The 26628-nt window shown below is 40.3% G+C and overlaps 2 protein-coding genes and 1 long non-coding RNA gene across 5 annotated transcripts; 2 read left to right on the top strand and 1 right to left on the bottom strand.

Annotated features, from left to right (window-relative positions):
• Positions 1-5587: 5587 nt before the first annotated feature.
• On the top strand, positions 5588-13165 carry synpo2b (synaptopodin 2b; the record flags this gene model as incomplete). Its single annotated transcript, XM_080441870.1, has 3 exons — positions 5588-6263; positions 7780-10063; positions 12748-13165. 3 exons carry the CDS (start codon positions 5588-5590, stop codon positions 13163-13165), a joined length of 3378 nt encoding a protein of 1125 aa, XP_080297996.1.
• Positions 10676-11809, bottom strand: LOC308077742. Its single transcript, XR_013932438.1, has 2 exons — positions 10982-11809; positions 10676-10711 (listed from the first exon to the last, which is right to left on the bottom strand). It is a non-coding gene; the product is annotated as an uncharacterized lncRNA (long non-coding RNA).
• A 2426-nt stretch (positions 13166-15591) lies between the features above and the next one.
• myoz2b (myozenin 2b) lies at positions 15592-24167 on the top strand. 3 transcript variants are annotated; one of them, XM_080418280.1, is made up of 6 exons: positions 15592-15837; positions 16965-17072; positions 19687-19856; positions 20689-20800; positions 21617-21770; positions 22511-24167. In XM_080418280.1, the coding sequence occupies exons 2-6, from the start codon at positions 17000-17002 to the stop codon at positions 22725-22727; spliced, it is 726 nt and encodes a 241-aa protein (XP_080274406.1). In that variant the 5' UTR covers positions 15592-15837; positions 16965-16999; the 3' UTR covers positions 22728-24167. The 3 variants fall into 3 exon arrangements, with proteins under 3 accessions (XP_080274406.1, XP_080274405.1, XP_080274407.1); XM_080418279.1 differs by having other exon boundaries at positions 15593-15837; positions 16965-17081; XM_080418281.1 differs by lacking the exon at positions 16965-17072 and having other exon boundaries at positions 15594-15837.
• The last annotated feature ends 2461 nt before the right edge of the window (positions 24168-26628 follow it).

Below are 26628 nucleotides of genomic sequence, written 5' to 3'. Positions count from 1 at the left end.
GTGTTCCAACCGTCTCTACATTCAAGTGATTTATTGACAATCATTTACCTGCGTGACACACGATGATACAAGTTCTGGATGAGTTGTCAGGCAGAATTCACAGAGCTTACAGTCAAATCAATGATGTGTTGATTGTGTTTTCCCACACTGGCAAACCTGAAGAATAAGTTCAGGGCCAGGTTGGAAGCCAGAAAATGACACGAGACTCTGTCCTTGTCCACCACAATAGACAGAATCTGTGGAACACAGAAGCCCTAATTTTAGCCTTATCCCCACCCACCACTCAACAGTGGTCCCCAGGTTGAGTCGTTGTTAGGCTGGTGGTTCATGGTAGCCTAGCTCCAGCCCCTGAATGTCTAGTGCATTGGTTCTCAAAGTGGGGTCCTTGGCGGGGTACCAGGGGGTCCTCAGCAAAACTAGTTAGGATAAGGATAATTCCTTTTAACAGGTCGTTCATGAAAGTCCTTGCGGTCTTGTTTCCAATGAGAACCTGTGAGCAATTAGGGGTTAAGAGTCTTGCTCAGGGACAAATTTCATTTCATCGACACATATGCTGGCCTGGCCTGGAATCGAACCTGGGGCAACCAGGGCCTCTGGCTCCCTAGGCGGGGTCACTAACCACTCAGCTATGGCCGCCCCTTAAGTTAATATGGCATCACAATCAATAACCACTTTAACCATATTTCATACTTTGGCTATTCAAAAATAGCAGATCTACAAGCTCATAACGCGGCACAGTGGACAATCAGTTGAAAACCTCTGTTTAAGAAGAAGGCAATTGGAGATAATATTGTGCTATCTATTCCTTATACTTATAAAGTAGGTGAACTGTATTGTGCCAGTGGGTACATAAAATATAAATGCAATCACTTTAAGAATTTTAAAACCAGAAATGAGTGTTTTTTTTGTTTTTTTTGTAATTAAGGTTTTTATTCCTTTTTCAACAAATAAACATGACATAACATAACAGACAAAAACCAACAACACAACATAACAAATAGATAAAACAACAACATAAAATACTTAAAATAAAACAAAACATAACTAACTAAAGCAGGCAGGCATACCTAAGCTAATCGGACAACACCCTACACCCCTTTATTTATCAATTGTGATTATATGTCAATTGTGTCAATGATCAATGCGGCAAACCCTTTATATATAGAAAGAAGTAGTCCCATACTAGATGGAACTTCCCTTTAACATGAAATGAGTGTTTTTAAAATGTGTGTGCCCAACGCACACCAATGGGCAGATCAAAATCTCAAGGCACACCGGTATCATCATAGCGAAAGTATAGCCGATCTACAAGCTCACAAGCTTGTAGATCTGCTTTTGTTACAAATGTAGGCCTATTAACTTTATATATAGTTGATTATATTTCAATAATAATGTGTGATTGTCACAAAATCACAAGGCACACCTGGACTTGTCTCAGGGCACACCAGAGTAGGCCTAATTAAGCACACTGTTTGGGAACCACTGGCCTAGAAAACACAATAACAAACAGTGGTGGAAAGTACATTTACTCAAGTACTAAACTTAAGGACAATTTTCAGGTACTTTTACTTCTACTCCACTACATCTCAAAGGCAAATATTGTACTTTTACTCCACTACAATTATTTGAAAACTTTAGTTACTTTGTAGATTTAGATTATTATTACAAAACATACATTAACGCCTTCAGCCCTATTTAAACTTTGGCTATTTTAAAATAGCCAATCTACAAGCTATGAGACTCCTTGTGAGCTTGTAGATCTGCTATTTTCAGAATTTGAATTTTAGACATATAACTTGTGAAACGGGACACACAGATTTTAGTGAGTACTTTTACTTTTGGTACTTTAAGTTTATTTGGATTACCTGACTTTTGCTACCACTTCCACCTGGGATTTGACTGATTATATATATTTTCTACCCAGGGATTTTGAACTTGACATTTGACCTTTTCTGTTTCAAATATCATTATTATGAAGCACAGGATAACGCTTACTTCACCCTTTCAGAAAGGAGAGTAGCCTATGTAAGGGCTTCCAAATCATCTGAAATTTCTGAAGTTTATCTTTGAGTATAATAAATCTAATTCTAAGTGTTTCTAAAAGTTTCTGCCATCTCATTGAGCCAAAGCTTAAGTGGGCACCTCTTTCTTCTTCCAAAACAATAGTATCCATTTGTTTTGCAGTGATATGGTTGTATCATAGCAGGCGCTGCTGAGATACTCGTAGCTTCTTCAGCCCTTTGACACTTGTAGGATGGCGACATTTGACCTTTTCAATCCTCCATCTTTTCGAGCGGCTTACTGATCATCCCATCAAGTTTCATGAAAAGCTGGCATTACGTTCTCAAGTTCTTTTTAGATCTGAGCATGTCTGTCTGTCTGTCTGTCTGTCTGTCTGTCTGTCTGTCTGACTGACTGACTGTCTGTCTGTCTGTCTGTCTGTCTGTCTGTCTGTCTGTCTGTCTGTCTGTCTGCCTCTCTGTCTGTCTGTAATGTCTGTAATGTCTGTCTGTAATGTCTGTCTGTAATGTCTGTCTGTAATGTCTGTCTGTAATGTCTGTCTGTCTGTCTGTCTGTCTGTCTGTCTGTCTGTCTGTCTGTCTGTCTGTCTGTCTGTCTGTCTGTCTGTCTGTCTGTCTGTCTGTCTGTCTGTCTGTCTGTCTGTCTGTCTGTCTGTCTGTCTGTCTGTCTGTCTGTCTGTCTGTAATGTCAGTAATGTCTGTAATGTCTTTAATGTCTGTCTGTAATGTCTGTCTGTAATGTCTGTCTGTAATGTCTTTCTGTCTGTCTGTCTGTCTGTCTGTCTGTCTGTCTGTCTGTCTGTCTGTCTGTCTGTCTGTCTGTCTGTCTGTCTGTCTGTCTGTATGGTTATTCTGTAATTTAATTGGATGAAAATTAGTCAATCATGTCTTTCCCTAAAATGGGATTAAACAATGTTTCTCTGATGAAAAGGTAACTGAAATAATGTCAGTCTGTAATGCTAATATATGGCTCCATCACCTGGTAGATATTGGAACTTCATGTGTGGGTGAATATTAGACTTTTTATTCGAGATTTTAGTGTCCCCTTTTGTCCTCCAAATCGCTCACTAGTAGGCCTATACATACAGGTAAGGTAAGGATTCTGCTGCCGGAGTAATCATGTAGCTCTCAACAGTATCATTATGTGACCTAAACCCAAATATATTTATGAAAGAGACAAATCACAGTGAACATTTCATTTTGTTATGCAGTATGTCTTTGGTATTATGCTGCAGTTTTCCAGAACCTGCAAGATCAGGATGGATCTGTATATAACAATCAGTACAGGAATTAAGTTGTCTGAAAAGGTAACACACACAGAATTTCAGAAATAATGTCAGTCTGTAATTCTGTCTGTCTGTCTGTCTGTCTGTCTGTCTGTCTGTCTGTCTGTCTGTCTGTCTGTAGTATCCATTTGTTTTGCAGTGATATGGTTGTATCATAGCAGGCGCTGCTGAGATACTCGTAGCTTCTTCAGCCCTTTGACACTTGTAGGATGGCGACATTTGACCTTTTCAATCCTCCATCTTTTCGAGCGGCTTACTGATCATCCCATCAAGTTTCATGAAAAGCTGGCATTACGTTCTCAAGTTCTTTTTAGATCTGAGCATGTCTGTCTGTCTGTCTGTCTGTCTGTCTGTCTGTCTGTCTGACTGACTGACTGACTGTCTGTCTGTCTGTCTGTCTGTCTGTCTGTCTGTCTGTCTGTCTGTCTGTCTGTCTGTCTGTCTGTCTGTCTGTCTGTCTGTCTGTCTGTCTGTCTGTCTGTCTGCCTCTCTGTCTGTCTGTAATGTCTGTAATGTCTGTCTGTAATGTCTGTCTGTAATGTCTGTCTGTAATGTCTGTCTGTCTGTCTGTCTGTCTGTCTGTCTGTCTGTCTGTCTGTCTGTCTGTCTGTCTGTCTGTCTGTCTGTCTGTCTGTCTGTAATGTCAGTAATGTCTGTAATGTCTGTAATGTCTGTAATGTCTGTCTGTAATGTCTGTCTGTAATGTCTTTCTGTCTGTCTGTCTGTCTGTCTGTCTGTCTGTCTGTCTGTCTGTCTGTCTGTCTGTCTGTCTGTCTGTCTGTCTGTCTGTCTGTCTGTCTGTCTGTCTGTCTGTCTGTCTGTCTGTCTGTCTGTCTATCTGTCTGGTTATTCTGTAATTTAATTGGATGAAAATTAGTCAACCATGTCTTTCCCTAAAATGGGATTAAACAATGTTTCTCTGATGAAAAGGTAACTGAAATAATGTCAGTCTGTAATGCTAATATATGGCTCCATCACCTGGTAGATATTGGAACTTCATGTGTGGGTGAATATTAGACTTTTTATTCGAGATTTTAGTGTCCCCTTTTGTCCTCCAAATCGCTCACTAGTAGGCCTATACATACAGGTAAGGTAAGGATTCTGCTGCCGGAGTAATCATGTAGCTCTCAACAGTATCATTATGTGACCTAAACCCAAATATATTTATGAAAGAGACAAATCACAGTGAACATTTCATTTTGTTATGCAGTATGTCTTTGGTATTATGCTGCAGTTTTCCAGAACCTGCAAGATCAGGATGGATCTGTATATAACAATCAGTACAGGAATTAAGTTGTCTGTTTTACTGAAGTATTATTATTCTGTCCTCATCTAAATACGTCTAACTCCCCTTGACAAGGATTCTGGGTATAACTGAATGATATCAAATTCAGTTATACAGATTTTAGCTGGAAATCTATGTTTGAGTTAACAACAACCAGAAGACAGAACCAGGACTTAAGTGAGGAAGGTCAAAGAAAGGAACGGAAGAGAGGAAGTAAGAGATCAAGTGGCTCAATATGGATAAAGCATAGTCCATCTCAAATGTAGTGCTTAAATGGAAATGTTGACACAAATCGATAGTCATAGGAGTGAATGAGGAGGACAGAAGCACAGAAGCACTTTACATATATAGCAGTGTGGAAAAGAGCCACCAAATTGTTTTTGTTATGCTGTTAGATGTGAATGCTGTATGCCTTGGTGATGCTGCATACCATTCCATTTAGAGTGATGAAAGTCCAGCTGAATTTGCCAAGACAGCCTGCTACACTTCCTATTGGGGACAGGAATTTATTCAATCAATAACACAGTTGCTACAAATGCTACTGTGTGTATAACTTGTTTAATGCTCCTGTCAGCACACTAAAACAAACTATGCAGAATGCCTTTGTAATACTTTGTGATTTCGCAGTTATTTGATTTTTGCTAAAAGTGTCATGTTTATGCTGGCTGAGTCCTGTAAAATCATTAAACCTGTGACTAATTCATATCTTTTTATAGGATATGGTTAAGCTTGGGTTATACTTAGTTGCGTGTGGGTGTCGTGCTGAAAATAGTGGATCTAAAATCTCATAACCCGCCACAGCGTGACGCCTTATGAGCTTGTAAATCTTCTATTTTCATTGCACAACACTGGTGTGCAACTAATCAGACTTTAGAGTGAGTTAGTTAAAGTTATCTACATAATGTGTGCAATAGTGTTAACTCATTTGGCTTTGTCTCAAAAGGTAATTTATGAGGCACCCATGACCTTGTGACAGCCCATAGAGAGTATTGGAGATGGAACGTGAGGCAGAAGACCCAGTGAACAATGGTCACCTGGTGACTTGCTCAGATTCAGATAGCTCCAAAGAACTGTGTGTGACAGAGTCCCCAGCGCAATCGCACTATATGGGAAGTGAGAGTGATGCAGAATATCCCGCTGACCCACAGCCCACTGATATCCCAGAAAGTTATCCAGAGTCCCCAATATGTCTTCAGTCACAAAGTCGGGAGCAGCAGGCCCTTTCTGAACAAATTGGGGGTCAGGAGGATGATTCTCACCAGGAAATGGATAACATTCATAACATTGAGTCTCCTGACTTCAACACCATGAAAACAACACTGTCATTGCACTCTGCACGTTCCAACCAAGAGCCAATAAGCTCAGGCTGGGTGTCACGCATACAGTCTGCCTCCTCTCCCTCCTCTGATGGCTGTGGTGACGTGACCCCGGCCTTGACCCTGACCCCAGAACATCGTCAGGGTGACAGCAGGAGGCAGGGCCCTTGCACTGGGGCGAGGGCCAAGGAGAACTGGACGCTTGACTCTCCAGAGGAAGGAGGGTACAGTGAAGCACCTCCTGCTCCTATCTCCTCTGGAATTTCAAGCGCGGGTGCTGAGCAGGCAGAGAAGTGGAACTCGGAGTCTGACACAGATCTGTGCAGACCTGAGAGGCGCAGGGCAAGACGAGCACGTAAGTAGTTATATCCTCTAACCTAATGTGTTCGATTGGAGTGTACGTATGTAGCCAGAAGCTGTGTGCTATTCAATGACAGCTATAGTTTTTCATTGTCCAGTTATTGTCTGATTTGTTTGCATGCTTTGTAGATACCCAAAATATAGTAATTCTGGCACAACATAGCTTTATGTACAAACTTTAAATATTTAATGTCTCCTCTACAGCATTGCAATTTATAAGCTGGCAAATTGGAAGATTATTATAGGAATGTGTGTAGATACTGTACGGATTAGGGGAGCTATTGAGTAAATAGTTAGTGCAAAGGACTGTGGGTGCTGGTTATTTTCATACCATAATATGGGGTCTGTTTGAAGAGGACTTACTGGGTGACTTCCCCCATGAGCTTTGATAGTCAGTGGGATAAGAATAAAATATGACCATGCCTATGATGAGGCTGGCAGAAATGCATTTGACAGACACCAGCATGTGTCCCCCTGGTCTGTCACCCGATCCCTTTTCCACCCCTAAGACTTGACTGCAATGGAAAGTTAGCTGTTCACTTGCCTCATGGAACCCCCCTTAAGTTAGCTGTAAGTAAATATGATGCTTTTATTAGTGCACTTGCATCAGCAAGTATACTTTCAAAAACGTATTTTACTTTAGTAGTTCACTATAGCTCGCTTACCATTTAAAATGTTTCTATGTTATTATTATTATTTAATAACAATAACAATAACATGGAAACATAATATATATTATTATTATCATTACTATTATTATTATTACATGATGGTATACATGTATTTTACACCCAGCACGGAAGGGACAATAACAGGTCTAAATGATCTTTTCCTTGACTAATACAGCACCTCAGATGTTCTGTTCCATAGATATATAGGGTAGCCATTTTGTGTTGGTTCACTTCTACCATAAACTGCCATGCCTATGTGGAAAGTATTATATTATCTAATAACTGGGTTTGAAGAAAGCACTAACTACATTAACTACATACTGTAAGAACATTGAAGGACACACATTTATGTAATCTGTATCACATTAGTATCAACATTTATAACATATTTACATTTATTTTGATTGTAGCTTATGTGTGTTCTAGATGATCTGTGTTCTAGAGCTGATTATTCTAGAGCTGATTATTTGTAAGTAAGTAAGTGTGTATTTTAGTCATGTTTTAATTACTCTTCCTTTCTCTCTGTCTCTGTCTCTGTCTCTGTCTCTGTCTCTGTCTCTGTCTCTGTCTCTCTCTCTCTCTCTCTCTCTCTCTCTCTCTCTCTCTCTCTCTGTCTGTGTCTGTGTGTGTGTGTGTGTGTGTGTGTGTGTGTGTGTGTGTGTGTGTGTGTGTGTGTGTGTGTGTGTGTGTGTGTGTGTGTGTGTGTGTGCGTGCGCGCGCGTGTGTGTGTCTCTCTCTCTCTCTCCCCCTCTCCCCCCCTCTCTCTCTCTCTCTCTCTCTCTCTCTCTCTCTCTCTCTCTCTCTCTCTCTCTCTCTCTCTCTCTCTCTCTCCTCACTCAGGTCACATCGTAAGTGAATCAGAGAAACACATCAAAGAGACCAAGTCTAAATGTAAACGCATTGCTCTAACTCTGACTGATGCACCAAACCCTCAAAATAAAGGTGCCTTGCTGTTTAAAAAACGTCGTCAAAGGGTCAAGAAGTTCACACTTGTTAGCTACGGAACGCATGAGAGCAGTCCTGACAGCGAAGACCAAACAGAGGAAGACGCTGAGGAAGTCAGATCGACCGGGTTGAACTTTGTGGCAACTAGTGATTCTGAGCCAGAAGAGGAGCACTCTGTTCATCCCCAAGAGCACATTTTTGATTTGAACTGGGAAGATCGTGAAGAAATGGAGGGACTGACAGACACAACAGGGAAAGGTGTAATGATGTTTGCCAAGCGTCGTCAAAGGATGGATGAAATTGCATTAGAGAATGAGGAGCTGAGACGTAAAGGCTTACCTGTGGATGGGATTATGCCTGAATATAGAGACATAGAGAATGCTTATAACACAGAACTGTACGTGCAATCCACTAATCAGGAGAGTCAAAACTACACAGATGAAAGTACCAAGCAAAACTTTCAATACCAAGAGGATATTCAACAGATGAACCACTTATCCAATGTGCCAAGACCCCTGGTGCCAAATAGAACTGCCAAGCCCTTCCTAGGATTTCAAACTCGTGCATCTGCCCCTCTCCAACCTCCCGGTGGTGGCATTACTGGCCCAGTGACAAAGAAGCCTGAACTAAAATTCAAAGTACCTGTCCCCATTAATACAAGTCCTCAGGTCTGGTCCCCAACTGGAGACATCATAGCCTCAAGAGATGAGCGCATATCTGTGCCAGCTGTCAAGAGAGGTACCTTACCAGAGTCAAAGCGGCGAGGTACTAATAAACAGACATCAGGGTCAGTTCAAGTCTCAGATCCTTACCTGCAAAACAAAGGTGATAGGAGGTCTTATATTGAGCCAGAGGAAGATTTGTTTAGTTTAGGTGCTGAGGCTTGTAATTTCATGCAACCCAGAACTGTCAAACTAAAGAACCCCCCTCCAGTTGCGCCAAAGCCTACCATCAACCAAAAATGTCCTCCTTGGTTGAAGATGAGTCCTCCTCCTGAGCCCTGTCACCCAACAAGAAGCCCACTTTCACCACCTTCTCCCAATCCTGCGGTGCCTCACACTCATTCACAACAGCAAGACGGAGCTCATCCCCACCTGACGGCCAACCACTGGGCACCAGTCAACTCCCCTCCCCAGTCTCAACTTCAACCAACTATGACTAACAGGAGTCCACAGCCAGCTCGATCACCTGTGAGTATTGACGTCCTCAGTCCAACCTACAGCCCACGTCACCCATCCTCACCCTCAAGGATTAAGTCATCTGTTAACTCGGGCTCATCTGGCCCACCGCAACTAGGGGACTCCCACATCCACTCATTAAAGCCTGCACCTGCGTCTCCAAAGGGTCAGGCCTCTGACAGAGGTATTAGTGGGGCTGTTGATGGTCCACCTCTGAAGGGAAAAGGTGCACAGTTGTTTGCAAAGAGACAAACCCGTATGGAGAAGTTTGTTGTGACTGCTGACACAGTGCAGGCTAACAAAACCCCAGTCCGATCCCCATCCCCCATCTCACTCACCTCACTCCCTAATTCTTGGAAATATTCCCCCAATGTCCGTGCGCCTCCAAATTCCTACAATCCCTTACTTGCCCCTTTCTACCCTCCATCAGCAGCTAAACAGCCCCCTTCCACAAGTCCCAAAATTAAGCCCAAAGAGATTAAAGTGAAGCCAAAAGCTCCCCCAAAGCACATCGACTCTTTAGATGTGATGAGACATCAGCCATACCAGCTGAACTCCTCACTTTTTAAATATGATGCACACTTTGCGGACAGAAGTCCCAGCCCCAAATCATCTACAGCATCAATTTCTAAGGTTACTCCAACCCCTAAACCTAGTTCTGGTCATAGCAAGGCAAAAGCATCAACAAAGTCCTCTGGGTGGGTAAATTCCCAATATTCTTCTACCCTCCAACATGCTAAATCAGCTGAGTCTCTCTCAGTTGACAAGCAACTGGGTGAAATGCCCACTGCTACATCGGCTGCTAATCACATAAGCAAAAATCAAGCAGCAAGTGCCCAACCCACATACAACCAAGGCCCCCCAGCTTTTGAGGACAGCTTAGCATCTTTCACTCCTGCATCCCTGATTGCTAGAGGTGCGCGTCAAATGGCTCCTCAGCCAAAATTCTCTGCTAAAAAGCCAGCAGCAGTAGCAGCCAAACTGTGGAAGCCTGTTTTCCTGCACTAGTCGTTGCATAATCACACTTTGATAATGCAATAATGAGATGGCAGAAATGCTGATGGCATGGATTTTAAATAAATGTGAGGAAAATTACTCTACATGTGAATGAGTATAGGGTTTTGCACTGTCCAAAAGTACAGTAGGTCACTCTTCCAATGTTGAGAATGATATAAAAGTATATAGGCCTAATGTAAATATATTTCATTTGGCCTGAGTAACTCTGGATGAATGTCTAGACCACAGAAGGAAAATGAATGTGAAAGAGTAACATTTGAATAATGTATAAGCAACAGACAAAGAATTTGAGTGAAAGTATGTTTTTTTGAAGTCAACTCTGTATGGAGACAGTTTCATGTAGCTGGCAATGAGATTAGCGGGAGAATGTTATGGATGTAAGTATCAAAGGAAGAAGGTAAAAGTTTTTTTTTTTTTTTTAAGTTATAGAAATAAAATCTGCACTTTTAATCTTCTACTTTAACCACATGAACCCTAGCATCCCTATTCTGGGGCGAACATTTGGCAAAAATAGCAGATCTACAAGCTCACAACGCATCGCAACACGATGCGTTGTGAGTTTGTAGATCAATTATCAATTATTATTATTATTAAAACTAAGAGTTTTAGTGTAGAGAGAAAAAAGGAGGGGCCTACTGTCAGTGGCGTGCACAGACATTTTGAGAGGCAGGTGCTCAAGTAAAAAAAGGCACCTTGTGCGGTGCACGGAACCACCGGCTGCCCTAGTAGTGTGATATTTATTACAGGCACATCTTGTACGTAATTGCATATGTATTTGTTTCAATAGCCATATGCTGTCTGATGCAGATGTTTTTCTTTTTTTCCAAAAGGGCACTTCTGGTCCAAAGGGCAACGGGCAGGTGCTCTAGCGCCACCTAGAGTCTATCTGTGCACGTGCCTGCCTACTGTAGACCCCTACAGTTATAGGGTTTAAGTGGTTATTAACTATAGGGAGCTGCAATAATGTTCAACACGAAAATGTGAGGATAACTGTAAGCATACTCAGGAAGTGCTATCGTTTATTTAAAGATTTGTCTTGGTAGAGAGACTTGTCCATGTGTTGGATCTCTACTTAAAGCTGCAATTTAGACTATTTTACTTAAATTTTATATTTCATATAGCGTCTGCCGTCTGTGAATTCCATGACTACATATTACTGGTAATAATCAAGTTCATACCTTTCTTTTTATTCTGGCCTCTGATTTCCTAAAAGTAATTGAAAATATGATTTCCATATATCTGATTTGAGGACAATGTGAACATGATGTGTATTTCTGGCTAAATTGCATTTGTCATTTTAATGAGTGTGATTGGGGAGATATATGCACTTCTTTTTAGATGCATAACATTTGCAATTCCTTCAGTCTCATTCCAAACTTTTATGGTATCATGACAACTCAAAGAAGTAGCTTTTGTTGTGGTCGTAACTCTCACTACTCTAAATGCAATGTTTAATATGTGGATTTGTTTTCTCTTAATTGTCAGTTATGGCCAGTCATTTAATTGTGAGTAAATTCAACTGACATCATACACATCCAAACCCTAATTTAAAAACAGGTGTTCAATTGACTTTGAGGTATTCTGCTATGGATGGTGTAAATACCAACACAAAATGAATCCTAGAGAAAATCTGATTTTGCCATACTATCCTCCAGTCTGTCTTTCAGACTTATCTTTGTCTATTGCACTTCTTGTACACTGCACAATCACGCTATTAAATGTATCCTTTATTCTGACTTTTGTGTTTCCTCTTTTCTGCACAAACCTTTGCTGTATCTTTCTCAACTACTGTGGTCTCATTCACTAATTTCTGCACTTGTTTCACATTCTTATTGCACGACTAATACATTGCCATATTTGCTTATAGCCTTTTCCATGCCTTCTGCAATAGCACAGGCAACAAACATCATTCCCAGGATTTGGTGGATTATCAAAAAATACATTGTATATTGTTGAAGGCAATCACAATCACTGGTCCAACTCTCTTATTCTTTCTGTTTGATTGGAGTGATGACCGTGCATCATAGCATGCCCACCAGGCCACTGTGTGAAAGCATGCTTTTACAATAGGAACCATGTGAAATCATACAGAAGAATGATTTTGCACATAAAACATTTATAAATGTTTGTGTTGCCCACCATAAGAATGTAATGGTTGCTGGTTAAGAAAAGCAAAACAAAAATAACTGGGCACAGAACTCGTTTCAATATATTTCTCATCTTTCGAAAGTATATTATAAAGTTTCTCAAATGCTGAACAGGTAAGTTTTGAAATCGAGCTTATATTCATTGGCATTAGCGCCAATACAATAATGCACACTAATTAGGGCATACAGTAAGATACAAACCATTTATGAAATATGGAAATCGATTTAATCAAAATATGCATGTTCATAAGTGGTTTACACATTGTGCATTTCAACAAATACATTTTCTGTGCCTTTAAGGTTAATGAATTTATGAATAATGTTTTTAAACCATTGTAAATCTTTCCCACAAAAACACAAATATGCATTCATACGTAGGACTTTGTGATACCAGATGGTGGCAGCAAAGGCTGCAACATTAGTGCCACATCAATCAAATAGCATGTGGATTTCTTTCAGGGATTTGACAGGAGATATTCCCTGAGCCTACCCAGAAGGCTGCATTCTGTGACCTCTCAAAGATCCATGTCCCCTGCAAGCACACCTGGATTCCAGCCATCATTTGCACCTACACAGCGGCAAACATCTTGGCAAGAAAAGCCCTTCAAGCCCCCTTCACCCTGGGAGGCAGCATGCAGAAGCCCCATTGGTTCAGTTGATGGTGCCTTTACATTCCAGAGCCTGCAGTCTTCGATCGCCTCTAATGTCAAAGCTGCTAGCCAGCGGAGATCTCTGCCAGAGCCTCCAGCTGAATGGAAGCGCAGGGTGTCACTTGATGTACCCGCTGTTGGCAAAGGGCCTTATGGTGCAGCCCCAGCTTTTCGGAAGCCGTCTATAAGCATCACCTTTTCATCAGCGAAACCAGCTTTCTATGGGCCTCCCTTTAGGCCAGCAGCCCAGCCTCTCACGTCTGCTAATAATAATGGGACGTGGTACTAGTGTGACAAAGTACTCTAGCTCCCTTGCTCAAAGAATGTAATGACACCAGATAAAGTCAAACATACTGTAGATACACAGAAATATAATTGATATGAAAGTGACACATACAGTATTAGAAATGACCCTGTGAGCTATGATAACCCTGCAAGACCTAAACATGCAGCTGCTTCATCCAATTGGTGTTGATGTGGACTGCATCATTGGCATGTTTTGTTTCTATAATGAATATTACTTCTCAAATATGTTTTAAAATTATCATTCTTTTAAGTCAAATCACATTCTGATTGTTAATTTGAAAAGCCAAATAGTGATGCTACCCCCCCCCCCCCCCCCCCCCCCACCCCAGCGTTTGGGAGGGTGGAGAACCCAGAGGCCAGCTCAAAATCTTTACCATACCATCCTTACCCTCACTAAGACAATCACAGACAGACTTAGTGTATCATGTCTATTTTTGTACCTACAACCGCACGTGTGATATGTCAAATATACTTCTGATTAGGTGCAGAACATTAGAAGCCAATGTCGAATTGTGTTAGCTTTAGGGAAATACGTACATATGAATATAATGTTGCGCCAAATCTTAATGAAAAGGAACAGATAAAGCAATGTGGGATTTAGGCGAAGTTGAACTGAATGTTATGCAAGAAGGTCGTAAGAAATGTGGAGAATGTGGAGAATGTATTTAGTAGATTTTGTTTTTTTTTGTTTCTTTATTCAAGGAGATGTACAGAGTTGTACAAAGTTACAACATCACTGACACTCCTTGTTTTTTTGGCCATTTGGCTATAGGCAGAGTGACCAAGAGTGATCAGTTTGACCAGTAGTGGACCCTTAGAGTCGGTCCGTGGACTGATTTCTTAAAAGTGGGAAGTGTTTTGGAGATGATTCTTAATGTTTGATGTATCAATGATATTTTACTACTATAAAAATATATTGTTTATTATATTCACCAGATTTTTTTCCTGCTAGCGATAGCCATTATAGATGTCGCTTAATATGAATTTATACCGTACTAGTATACATTATATATCATAATAGTACTGCGTTGGCACTATAGGTTACATTTTTAATTGTATAGTACTGTCTCACTTGTAGTTGCTACAGTAGGTTATTTTTGGTACCTTATGGTCATCTGGTGACAGATAATTGCACAGAACCAACTTCCTACAAGGAAGTCACAGAGCTTTTGTATTATGTGCACACTCTCTGTAGAAACTATAGGACTTATATCTACATACTCTTGAAGTGACTGTTATCTGAAAGTAAGAAACATGACTATTTTTCCAAATCACCAGGCACAACTTAACATAGAGGTGGACTGTTACTTTGATTATATGAAATATTATTGTATTGCACTTTATAAACAGTGTGAAATAAAATAAATAAATTCTACAATAGTATAAAATGCTTATATTTCACCTTCATCTAAAATTGTCTTTCTGTCACAGTTGATCTGGAATTGATTCCTTCTTCTAAAGTAATGTTCATGAAATGTTGGCATTTCAAGTTGCCTCAAGCCTAGTCTCACTAAGCAGATCCATGCTCCATGCTGCATTAGTGCTGTCCCTCGAGCCTGGTAGATGAGCATACATGTATGGGTTGTGTACTGTATATGTTTAGGGAATGGGGGTTGCATGCATTATAGCATGGGTCTTCAACAGGGGCTCAGAGTTACTAAAGAGGGCCGCCAAATCTTTGTGTGATAGGATTATTCTCTTTTGTTTGTTTGTTTTCACATTAACCACTTGAACCCTATGATCCCTATTCAGGGGGGAACATTCGCTGGAAAAAAAGCAGATCTACAAGCTGTGAGATAGTAGATCGGCTATTTTCGGCAAAGAGGATTGGTGTTGAGGAAGGAAGAACAGACCAAGTACAGAGTCAAAGGTCAAGTTTGCCAAACAATTCTATGAAGCTATATGGAATCTAACAAAAGGTTTTCATAGATTTACATTTTATACAATATGTAGTAGGGGTCCCGCCCTGCTTCATGTCTCTCTCAGCTAGGGGGTGTTTACTTCCTTGGCCTGAAACATGTTGAAGACACCTGCATTATAGAATAAAGTGATTTGGTTTTGGTAGTAGTGCAACTTGCTTGACCACAAGGGTAATGACCTTCATACTGTCAGAAAGCAATGTATGGCCCCAGGGACAGGGAGAGATGGATTTGCACTGCTCTCTATCAGTCCTCTGTGAATTATGTCCTTAAGTCGGTAATCGTGGGTACATTAACACAACTTAACTGGAGAGACAAACACAAGATGAGGTTATGCTCACTGTGAACGTGGCACCTCTCCGTGCTCATATCAGCAAAATAAAGATGACACAAGGGGCGTGTCCTCTTTGCGGATTTAAAAGGTTAGGTAAATGAATGTGTTCCTGGAGGGCTTCCCTAGCCTTTCAGAGTGCCATTGGACGTGGGTGTTGTTCATTCTCTTGGTATAGCTATCGTTGTCCATTGGCGTTTGTGAGTGGCGTTGAGTGTTTGGCAGGTTAAATTTAGACTATTGATGTAAGCTACATTCCTCTGACAACAGGCACAGAGACACTCTCACAGTTTGGCTTTAGTGTCTGGCAGTGTGAAGAGCAGGGAAGATCATACTACCTAGGTTGACCCCTGAGCCCTCCTTGCCTCCCCTCAAGGATACAGGTTACATACTAGGGACTCACAGGTAAGGACTAGCCTCATGCACCTTACATTTTGAAGTATAGAATATAAATAAGTACATCTATATACACATATATATTTTTAAACTTTCAGAGCCATGAACCACTTGAACCCCAGCATCCCTATTTTGGAGGGGACGTTCGCCAAAAATAGCTAATCTACAAGCTCACAACGCGGCGTGTTGCGATGCGCTGTGAGCTTGTAGATCGACTATTTTGGGTGAAGAGATTTGGTATAGACAAAGAAAGCGGTCCAAGTACAGTTGCATCTCATCCGTTTGACTAAGAATAGAGATTTAAGTCAAATTACTGTATGCTGCACATTCATGATTATTGCTGCTTTGAAAGTTCTTTGTTAGGATACATTCCCCCTTTCAAACAAAAAAGCATTATGCATTTAAAGGTATTTAAAGGATATGATAAAACAATAAATGTTTTGCATTCTTATTAGAATGATTGAATTAGATTAGAGTTTTCTTATGCTCAAGGGAGGGAGGCAGTGAATTTATTTTTGTTTTAACTTGAGGACGCTTATGATCACTGACAGTGATTCACTGTGCAAATTATCACTTAAAATATTGTGGGCATAAACTGATAAGGAATCTGATTATTGTTTGCAATTATACTATTTAATACTTAAGTACGTAAGACAGTACGTAATCGATGTGTCTATATATGTATCGCCTAAACTCATTATCAGCATTGTAAAATAAATGTATATTAAATTATTGGAGAAGGTAGTATACGGGTATTGAAACGAGTTGTATAACTTGTATTGTTAATTTTGAACAGCTGCAACAAATTTGAAAAACAAAATCTATCCTTTATTCACAAAGAATGTTTGTCTCTGAAATAATAAATAGTCAACAAACTCTCAAATATTAACATATCCCAGTGCTGAAATTGTTGTGGTATTCCTTAAAAAACAAGCAAATTAACAAGCAAAAAAAAGTATGAACATTTTTAACAAACAGTATGCTGTATTTACTGCTGCATTGCATTTGGCAACAAGGATGAAAGGCACCAGCACCTCTCAAATAAACATTCATAGAGTTGGTAGTAAAAACTAAAGAATCCCTCAAGTTCATGTTAGACAGTTACTGTACATCCTGTGTCCTTTATCTGTTTCCAGTACTCCTGTGTTCTGCCACCTTTCCAAAAGCCACAATGTCACAATTTTGTACAATGCCGACCAGAGAGAGGAAGATGCATGCAGCAGCTATTTGCAGAGAAGTCCAAGGTACCAATGGTATGACCTAGAGCTCTGACATGAAACAATAAACATATCGCCGCTGTCGGGCAGAAACCTTGTATCTCCAAATGTCAACTTGACGCAACATGACGCATTGTGTGCTTGTAGATCTGCTATTTCTGAAAAATTTCGTTCCATTTCCCGAAAAGTAACGGTTTCGGACATACAAGGTTTCCACCGACACCGATGCTATGACCTAGAGCTCCCGTGTGCAACAATAAACAGAACCACAATGCTGCTGGGAAGCATCCATTTTGATCTTGGTTCAAAATGTCAGGGCTATATTCACTGGCACTTGCCATAAATAAGCTAATGGGATGATTTACAACCTATGGCGACTAATCCTTTGTAGTTGTCCTTTTCAAAAGGCTATTTCTAGGTGGGCCGGGTCGACTGGGGAGTGGGTAGCAGACAGAAAAGAAGGCGTGCGGGCCAACTGTGTAGCTGTTGGATATTGTGATGGTCTGTGACAGCTGTGGTACATTCCGTCTATAGTTGTTTGAGAAATATCATGGTCATCCAATGGTGATGCACCAAAGACTGTAGACAATTATTTCAATCTCATATTTAGAAGATCAAGGATCAAGGATAATGGGATATGTTGAAGTTGGTAGCAGTGTGTGTGTGTGTGTGTGTGTGTGTGTGTGTGTGTGTGTGTGTGTGTGTGTGTGTGTGTGTGTGTGTGTGTGTGTGTGTGTGTGTGTGTGTGTGTGTGTGTGTGTGTGAAACACACATAAGACCCTCGTGACAGAATTCCTTTTTTCGTGGAAATGGATACATTTGGGTGCATTTTTTGCTAAATTAACCCATATATTCACTTTTAGGATTGCACTTTACTTTGTATTGTTAAAGGTAGGGTAAGTGATATTTCTGGAATAAAACAAAAATATTTGTGTTAAAAGGTTAAACACTATATTCTGACAGTAATCATTGCTATAGAGTGTTTGTTCAGTAACAGGGGTCTCCATTGTCTCTCCAGCTCTTTGATAAACAGAAAATACATTTTCAGGTAGGTGACAACATTTCAGCCAATCAGGAGAGAGTAGCCTACCCATTCATCAGCTTCAGTTTTATAGTGTTCCAGTTCCAATTTTGTCTGCTCATTTATTTGTGTCATCACATCCAATTTCACTTTTTTAATCTGTATCCTGTATGAGTTCTCTCTCCTGATTGGATGAAATTGGTATCCTGACCTGAAAATGCATTTTCTGTTTAGTAAATAATAATAATAATAATAATAATAATAAACTTTATTTATATGGCACCTTTCATGACATAAATGCAGCGCAAAGTGCTTTACAGAACAATAAAATACACAATAAAACAGTGGCAAAAAACACTGTCATAAAATTAATGGCTAAAACAATACATAACAGGCAGTGAGGCAGTGAGCAAAACAGTAAAGACATGAATAACAACACAGAGATTTAGAAGAGAAAAAATCAACTAAGAGTGAAGAAATATGTCTTGAGCTGTGCTTTAAAACTGTCCACAGAGGGTGCCTGTCTTATGTGTAACGGGAGTTTATTCCAAGCCGTCGGACCGTAGAAGCAGAACGCTGCTTCGCCGTGTTTTTTATATGACATTTCAGGCACTTCGAGTTGGCCTGCACTAGAAGACCTGAGGGGGCGGTTTGGAACGTATTTAGGGAGGTCATAGAGGTAGGAAGGTGCCAGACCATTGAGAGCTTTATAAACAAGTAAAATAATTTAAAAATCAATCCTAAAAACAACCGGGAGCCAATGTAGTGATGATAAAACTGGAGTAATATGTTCTCTCATCTTAGTTTTAGTTAAAACTCTGGCTGCCGCATTTTCAACTAGTTGTAGTCTGTCGGTTGTTTTCGTTGGCAGGCCAGAAAAAAGTGCATTACAGTAATCAAGTCGAGAGAACACAAAAGCGTGGATCAACGTTTTTGCATCGTCCAACGACAGATAAGCTCTATTTCGTGCAATATTTCTCAGATGGAAGAAGGCAATCTTGATAACATGAATAATATGTGTATTAAAATTCAATTCAGAATCAATAATAAAAGAGCAGTAAAGAGCTGGAGAGACATAGAGAGTCCTGTTACTGAACAAACACTAGCAATGAGTACTATCACAATATAGAGCTATACTTAACAAGTATTTTAACCAAAGAAAATCACTTACCCTACCTTTAACTTCATGAATATTAAACGTGATAGGCAAACTTCTTATGATTTTGGTTTGGGAGTGCATGGTGGCTCAGCCAGTTGGTCCACAGACTCAGTGGTGGACAAAGTACTCAACCCCAGTACTTGAGTCAAAGTATAGACACTGTATTCCTGGTCAAATATTACTCAACTAAAAATGGAAGTTGCTCTATCAAATTTGCACTTGAGTACTGAGCTTGTAGATCTGCTATTTTCACATTTTCGCTATTTTTTACAATATAAATATATATATTAGGGGTTGTGATGCTGAATGATAAATGTTGTCATGCATATATTTCCATGGTGCTGTTACGAAAAGGTTTACTACAGCTATCTACGTGTTGTGCACCCAAAGGATCTTTTCATAACACACTGGAGGAAGGATTTAAACTATTAAGTAAATTCTTTACCCCTTTTGTCTGCCAGGGGACGCTGTAATGGATCTGGGAAAGAAGCTCAGTACTCCAAAAGACATCATGCTTGAGGAGTTGTCATTGCTCTCCAACAGAGGTTCCCGTCTTTTCAAAATGCGCCAGAGAAGATCTGACAAGTACACATTTGAAAGTATTCAAAATGAGGCAAATACACAGCTCAATGTAAGTCATGTTTGGTTGTATTCCATGTCATTCAAATCAATAAAATGTGTTATACAGACCATGATATGAATATATTTATAGTTGTATTTGGCAGAACTTTCATCTATTAATGTTTGGATGTGTAAATATCCTAATATTGAATACTATCTAATGTCACCTATTGACATCATAATTATTATTCTTTTATTTGCAGGTGTGTTGACTGCATGGAATATTGTCCTCATATTACATATTAATCATTGGAGAATTATGCTCTTGGAAAAAGTGTTAGAACACATCATAAGATAGGAGGAGAGCTGCCTAATGCCCTCACACTCTTACTGTATACTCATGCAGTGAGAGGCTGTCCAGGCACTTTGCTACATAGTTCCTCTCTTGCTTATCAGTGTGTGTGTGTGTGTGTGTGTGTGTGTGTGTGTGTGTGTGTGTGTGTGTGTGTGTGTGCGTGTGCGTGCGTGTGCGTGTGCGTGTGCGTGTGCGTGTGCGTGTGCGTGTGCGTGTGCGTGTGCGTGTGCGTGTGCGTGTGCGTGTGCGTGTGCGTGTGCGTGTGTATGTGTGTGTGTGTGTGTGTGTGTGTGTGTGTGTGTGTGTGTGTGTGTGTGTGTGTGTGTGTGCGCGCGTGTATGTGTGTGTGCATGCGCGAGCACTCGCGTACGCCCATGCGTGCATATGTGCATGCATGCGTGTGTCCATGAATGTTTGCACATGTTGCATACATGCATGTAAGAAGTAGAGGGGATAATTAGAAAGGCCATATTATTTGACTCAGTGACTCACATTTAAGAAAATGATTTTGAAACATAGTTTTAAGAGCCCCACACCTGTTTTGCAGAATGAAGTATTAACTGAGAATGCAGAAAATGTTGAAATTAAGGAGGATGATGGAAAAACACCCCCCAACACACCCGCCTCTGGAAACACTAATCCAGATGGTAGTGCCTCAGGTACATATGCTATATGCTATTGCTATATAACTTACTGTATAAAAGATATTTAGCTTTTAAAATGTATTCGCATATTATTACTCATTATTACTTTATTACTTATTACATTATTACTTATTACTTATCATACTTATTACTAATTATAGTATTCTTGCAGTGGTTCAATTGTACATCACGTTCTGCTCTGTGATGCCAATGAAAACCAGCCTTGCTACTGTCCACTTAAATAAAAGCTAGCGGTTATATAATGTTCTCATGTTAATAATAAATAACAGGTGTTGTCATACAGTCATGAGAACTTATATTAGCTCATGGCAGCTGACATATCACTGGGATGATGCAAAGCATTTTCCATCTAATTGGCAATGATACAGTATGACTACTTTCTTATGATAGCAAGTGTATGGCTTGTCAAACATTCAAAGAAATAGTTGACAAGCATCTGCTTTCCATCCTGTTCAGAGTTATCTGTTATACTGTATAGTCACTAGGGGATCCCAGGAGATGTTCTTGCTGAGTCCCCTTACACATCCTATGATGAGCACACTCTTAGAGTATGCTCTATTTTAAGATTTCAGATAGTAATGACGGACAAATTAGCCAGTCTGTGTTAACTGTTCTCCAGTTGCTGTTCAGTAATAGTTCAGTAAGCGTTTCCCACCAATAGGTTATACTGTCAGTTTGTTTGATATTTTGAAATACCATATTTACAAGGCGATTATTTTGCTCTGATGTATAATATTCTGTATACTATACATCACCCGAGTAAGATCAAAATGGTCGCCTTGTTAATATGGCCAATATTGTCTTTTCAAGATGCGTCTGCTGAGAAGCTGAACCCTGTGACCAAGATCTACTCCCCATGGGAGCAGGCTATCATAAGTGACCCCGCCCTGGCTGAAACTCTGAAAGTTGGAATGGCTGAGCCTGAGCCTAAAGCAGAGGTTCCTGACTATAAATGCTTTAACAGGTGAGTCTATTGGCTGCAGCTATTTTGTTACTTTGTTTAACCACTTGAACCCTATACTTCAGATGACGTGGCCCCCCAGGGGTCCATACTTGGTTCCCCTTGTTTTTTCCTATACACTATAAATCTCTTCGCCGAGAATAGACAATCTATGTAGAAGCTCACAAAGGGTCACAACTTTTTGTGAGGTTGTGGATTGGCTATTGTTGCCAAATGTTCACCTATAATGACGTGGGTTGCCAGGGTTCATGTGGTTAAACATAGATACAAGATATGTATTGGCATATGCACAGTAAAACAACAGGTGTTTACACCACACAATGATATTCTTACTTTGCCTTTGTCTGCTAGAAAAACAATATCACTAAATAAATATAATCGTCAAAAATAGACTGAATAAAGAGAGCAGAACAGCAGTCCTGAGTGTCCCAAAGTGTGAATTATTTGCATTATTATTCCCATGATATTACATAAAATATTACAACAATAAAAACAGTTCAAAAGTGCCCAATGCAGCATAGCTACAGTAATGATACACAATATTCAAAGTGACATTTAAACGTTATAAAGTAGCAAAATACGGTCAGTAATAGGTGTGTGTGGTGTGTGGTGTGTGGTGTGTGGTGTGTGGTGTGTGGAGTGTGGTGTGTGGTGTGTGGTGTGTGTGGTGTGTGGTGTGTGTGCATGCGCGTGCGTGCGTTAGTGTGTGAGGACTGCATTCACACGGTTCATGTCATTTTCAGGGTTGCCACGCCATTTGGTGGTTTTGACAAAACTCCTCGAGGAATCACATTCAAACTCCCTGAGGTGGACCTGAGTCCCGCTAAGTACCCAGAACTCCAGGACTCCAGGCCCACCTTCAACCGGACGGCCTTGGGATGGATATCTGATGGAAAAACTCTTATTCTACCCACTGTATCCCTGGAGCCTGTGGAGATCCCTGAGTCGGATGATCTCTAGATTAACAGGATGCAACCTGTGGTTATAACCTATTGGTACGGTCCCTGCGACTACACAGAGGTCATATACTAGTCCAGATTCAATTTGTACTTGGTTCCGACTGATCTTATAAATTCATTCAGTCTGATAGGACGATAGCACAACCTACCCAAAGGCCACAGTATTTATTTAGTTTTGATCTAATCTGATATTGTGTCACTTGCTATGAACAATAAGTATCAATGTGGGCTTTTGTGCTTAAACTGGTGCATTTCCTGTATCTTTGCTCAACGATAACCTGTGTGTTGCTATTCAAAGAACATTGTGTGGGGTAGGGACAATGGAATGTGAGCAACATTCAGAAATAGGATTGTTCAAGATGGTTCCAGAGATAGTAAAACTAACAGAAATATTTGTAAGGCACTGATCAGTGTGTAAATACAGAATGTGCATGATTTCATCACGACATGATTTGAGAGACAGCTCACTACTTACATGATTCTATTGTATATTTACAACATATATAAGGGGGGATTATAGTTTGACTGCCTCACCGTTGACACAGTATTAAGGATACCAGATTAAAGTCTAATTAATATTATAAAATAATATAAGACAAAATAAGACACAATTCTAATAATTATACAATTCTAAGTAAGTATAGGCTACAGTTGAACCCAGATTCCACATCTCATGACACTGTTTACATAATAAGGCAGGTAAAATACGGTGGGTTCATAATGATATTCTCAAAGTGACAGAATTCAAATGTCTTGATGCAATCAAGAAAAAACGAGGCCGATAACAAAGTATTAGCCTAGATTAGGGATCGTGGAAATGGCCAGTGAATTTTTCATTATTCTCAAGAAAGGAGTAGTGTTTTTTTTTTTTTTTATGAAGAAAATAATATTTATTATGTCACCTCACATTTCTGGACCATAAAAAAGCATTGGTCATTTGGAAAAGGAGTAGGGTAATGGACGTTTCATTTACTCTACTGTACATCTTGTTTAACTTATGCCCAAATAATTTGTTTTACGAGGACTAGCGAAAATAGCAGATGTACACGCTCACAACACGACACAATGCAACACGTTGTGAGATTGTTGATCGGAAACATTTTTAACAATTATTTTTCTTTTTTCATTATTTGAATTTTGGGGGATTTTGAAAATGTTGCCCAAAACATGGATACCAGGTTGTAAGTGCTCAGAGAGACTAAACAATACCAATCTGGCAGGGGATTCTCCCAAAGACGGAGTCCAAAAAAGACTCATATCTGTGATGTGGTGTACTAGATACTGGAACTGTTTCATTCACAATGAGTAGGTAAGTAATGTTATGGACACACTATGTTGGTGGACTCCAATAGGAATGGTTTGATATTCTTTTGCTCTTTTTCATGGTTGTACAAGCTGTGACCCCCGCTCTCACCCCTCCCAAAAATAAAAACATAAATAGAACATAAATCTCCTCTCGTCTTTGATGACTGATGGCACTGTCACTACAGTCACTGTAGTGACATGGCGTGATCTGTCCTGATCATGACATAATACAATAAACAAGGGAAATTACAACATACTGTTTCAAAATAAGGCAGCTTTCCTCCTCCACTGCAGCACCATGTCCAGCTATCTCATCTCTTTTCTATCAAAAGTCTTCACAGTTCATACTCACCCAACGGACTCCATGCAGCGGCCAAAGAGAGACAAACTTTTACTATAACTGGCCGGCTGTTTGATTTTTATGTCAGTGAGAGACAGACAAAAGGCAATATTTTGATCCCAGACTATCTCTAAAACTAGTTGCTGGATTGCCATGCACCTGCATGCTGCCTGGAGAATGAAAGATAAGGGTTGTGGTGACCCCATGGCCTTTACTATAATGCCACCTTTAAAGGGGTAGTTCACCCCCCAAATAACTTTTTTTCTATTGATTACTCACCCCATGGAGCCTTGAATTCATGGATATTTTTTTGTTTTTGTCGCATTCCTTCCTTTATTATTTGATTATAATAAATTTAGCCCCATTGATTCCGGTAGGAGACACAAATGCATTTGTGTCTCCTACCGGAATCAATGGGGACACATTTATTATAATCAAATTATTGGCTTAGGAATGTGACAAAAACAAAAAAATATCTATAAATTCAAGGCTCCAGATGGTCAGTAATCAATAGAAAAAAAGTTATTTTGGGTGTGAACTACCCCTTTAAGGCAAAATGTCCACTTGCCCACAAGATACATATTGAAATTTAAAAGACAGATTCCCATAAAACTTTCTGAGCATTCATACTCCTGGAGGAGCACTAGTAAGGATGACAATGGGTTAGTTCAAATCACTATGTTCCGGCTGGGTGTAGCTATAGTAGATGGGCTTTTACTGTAGACTGGTGAAAATGTACAGTAGTTTTTCAACAAATCTAGCAAGAGCTTCAGTGCTGTAGCTGGTTGGGAGTTGCCCAACACCTCTGAATTATCACAATTGCTTGAGGGGGGGGGGGGGGGGGCACCCATGCATTTAGCAACTTAAAACAGCCTTATCTTAAAAAACATTTTATGAGAGAAAGGGCATTTTAGGCATTTTAACAAGGGTCTGCCCAGAATTCATAATAGTAGCACACATTCCTAAGCAACAACGCATACACGCACACACGCACCCACGCACGCACGCGTGTGCGCGCACACACACACACACACACACACACACACACACACACACACACACACACACACACACACACACACACACACACACACACACACACACACACACACACTGTAGTGTAAATAATCTGTCAGATTTCACTTGACACACTATATTTACAGAAAGTAAGAATAGCAGCAGCAGATAAACACTCAGTGTGTGGTGAACTGAAAGAATGATGGAGGGATGATGGTAAACAGAAAGAAACATAAACTACATCTGATTATGAAACCAAGGCAGTCATGTCTTCTCTCATTATGACAAGTTAGAACAGTCTGACCTTCTGCCTGAAGACACTTTGCCTGCCTGTCTGTCTGTCACTGAACCTCAAACTGACCCCACGCTGCTCTTGAGGATTGCAACACAGCAATGCCCTTTAAGGCCAGTGGTTCTCAACCTTTTTAAGCCGTGCCCCTCCAAAATAATAATATTTGAACCATGGGGACACCCCACCCCGACAAGCGTTTGGAATTGTAGGAGTTGAGGCATTACATTTAGTTTGACTCGGTTCCACAGATAAATATTGTTAAAATAGCCGATCTACAAACTCCTCGTGTTGGGACTCGAGGCGTTGTGAGCTTGTAGATCTGCTATTTTTGACTCTTTCTTATATTGTTTGCCAATTTGGCCAATGTTTGACCACTTTTTATAGTATAGCTTGTTGATTACTTTTGATGCAGTAATGGTCTCTCCTTAAATTGTCACTTTACTATCATCTGGGGACCCCCCCAAAATCCTGTGGGTCCCGACCCACAGGTTGAGAACCACTGCTTTAGGCAACACTAGGGGCGGACTTTGACCTCTCAAGTACCAAAAACATTTAATCAGAGTCAGACATACTAGCTGGAGCTGGATCAGTGTTCTAGGAGCTGGACCATTTTAACACGCTCGTTAAATCGACCTTGCTAATTATTTAACTTCCGTTCGTGGCACTTCAAAATAAAGCAAAAACATTTACTATACTACAGTTTCTTAAATGAATAATAACCAACCAAGCCCCCAGAACGGTGGTGGAACAGTGAAGCTGCCGTCACCTGGTGGTCAAATTTGAGATTGCAGGACTTCTGCATTTAAAACGCTACTGCGCGTGCGTCTAACGTCTGAAACGCTAGTGCGCCTGCTCTATTGGCTCTATTGGCTTTTATTGGTACTTCTGGGTGCTTCATGCGCTTGTGAGCAACTTTCATTGAAATTAATTGGTGGGGGCGGGGCAATC

The sequence above is a fragment of the Gymnoscopelus braueri genome (assembly GCF_963280865.1).
Source record: "Gymnoscopelus braueri genome assembly, chromosome: 2".
NCBI classification, from domain to species: Eukaryota; Metazoa; Chordata; class Actinopteri; order Myctophiformes; family Myctophidae; genus Gymnoscopelus; species Gymnoscopelus braueri.
Note: the sequence above shows the minus strand (reverse complement) of the source record. Positions and strands in the feature narration are given on the sequence as shown.

Bases quoted from the DNA above. Each gene is read 5' to 3' on its own strand.
- myoz2b (XM_080418279.1), top strand. From the start codon at position 17,000: ATGTCACAATTTTGTACAATGCCGACCAGAGAGAGGAAGATGCATGCA. The intron at 19,857-20,688 runs GTAAGTCATGTT...CCTGTTTTGCAG, and splicing joins AGGCAAATACACAGCTCAAT to AATGAAGTATTAACTGAGAA. The intron at 20,801-21,616 runs GTACATATGCTA...TGTCTTTTCAAG, and splicing joins TCCAGATGGTAGTGCCTCAG to ATGCGTCTGCTGAGAAGCTG.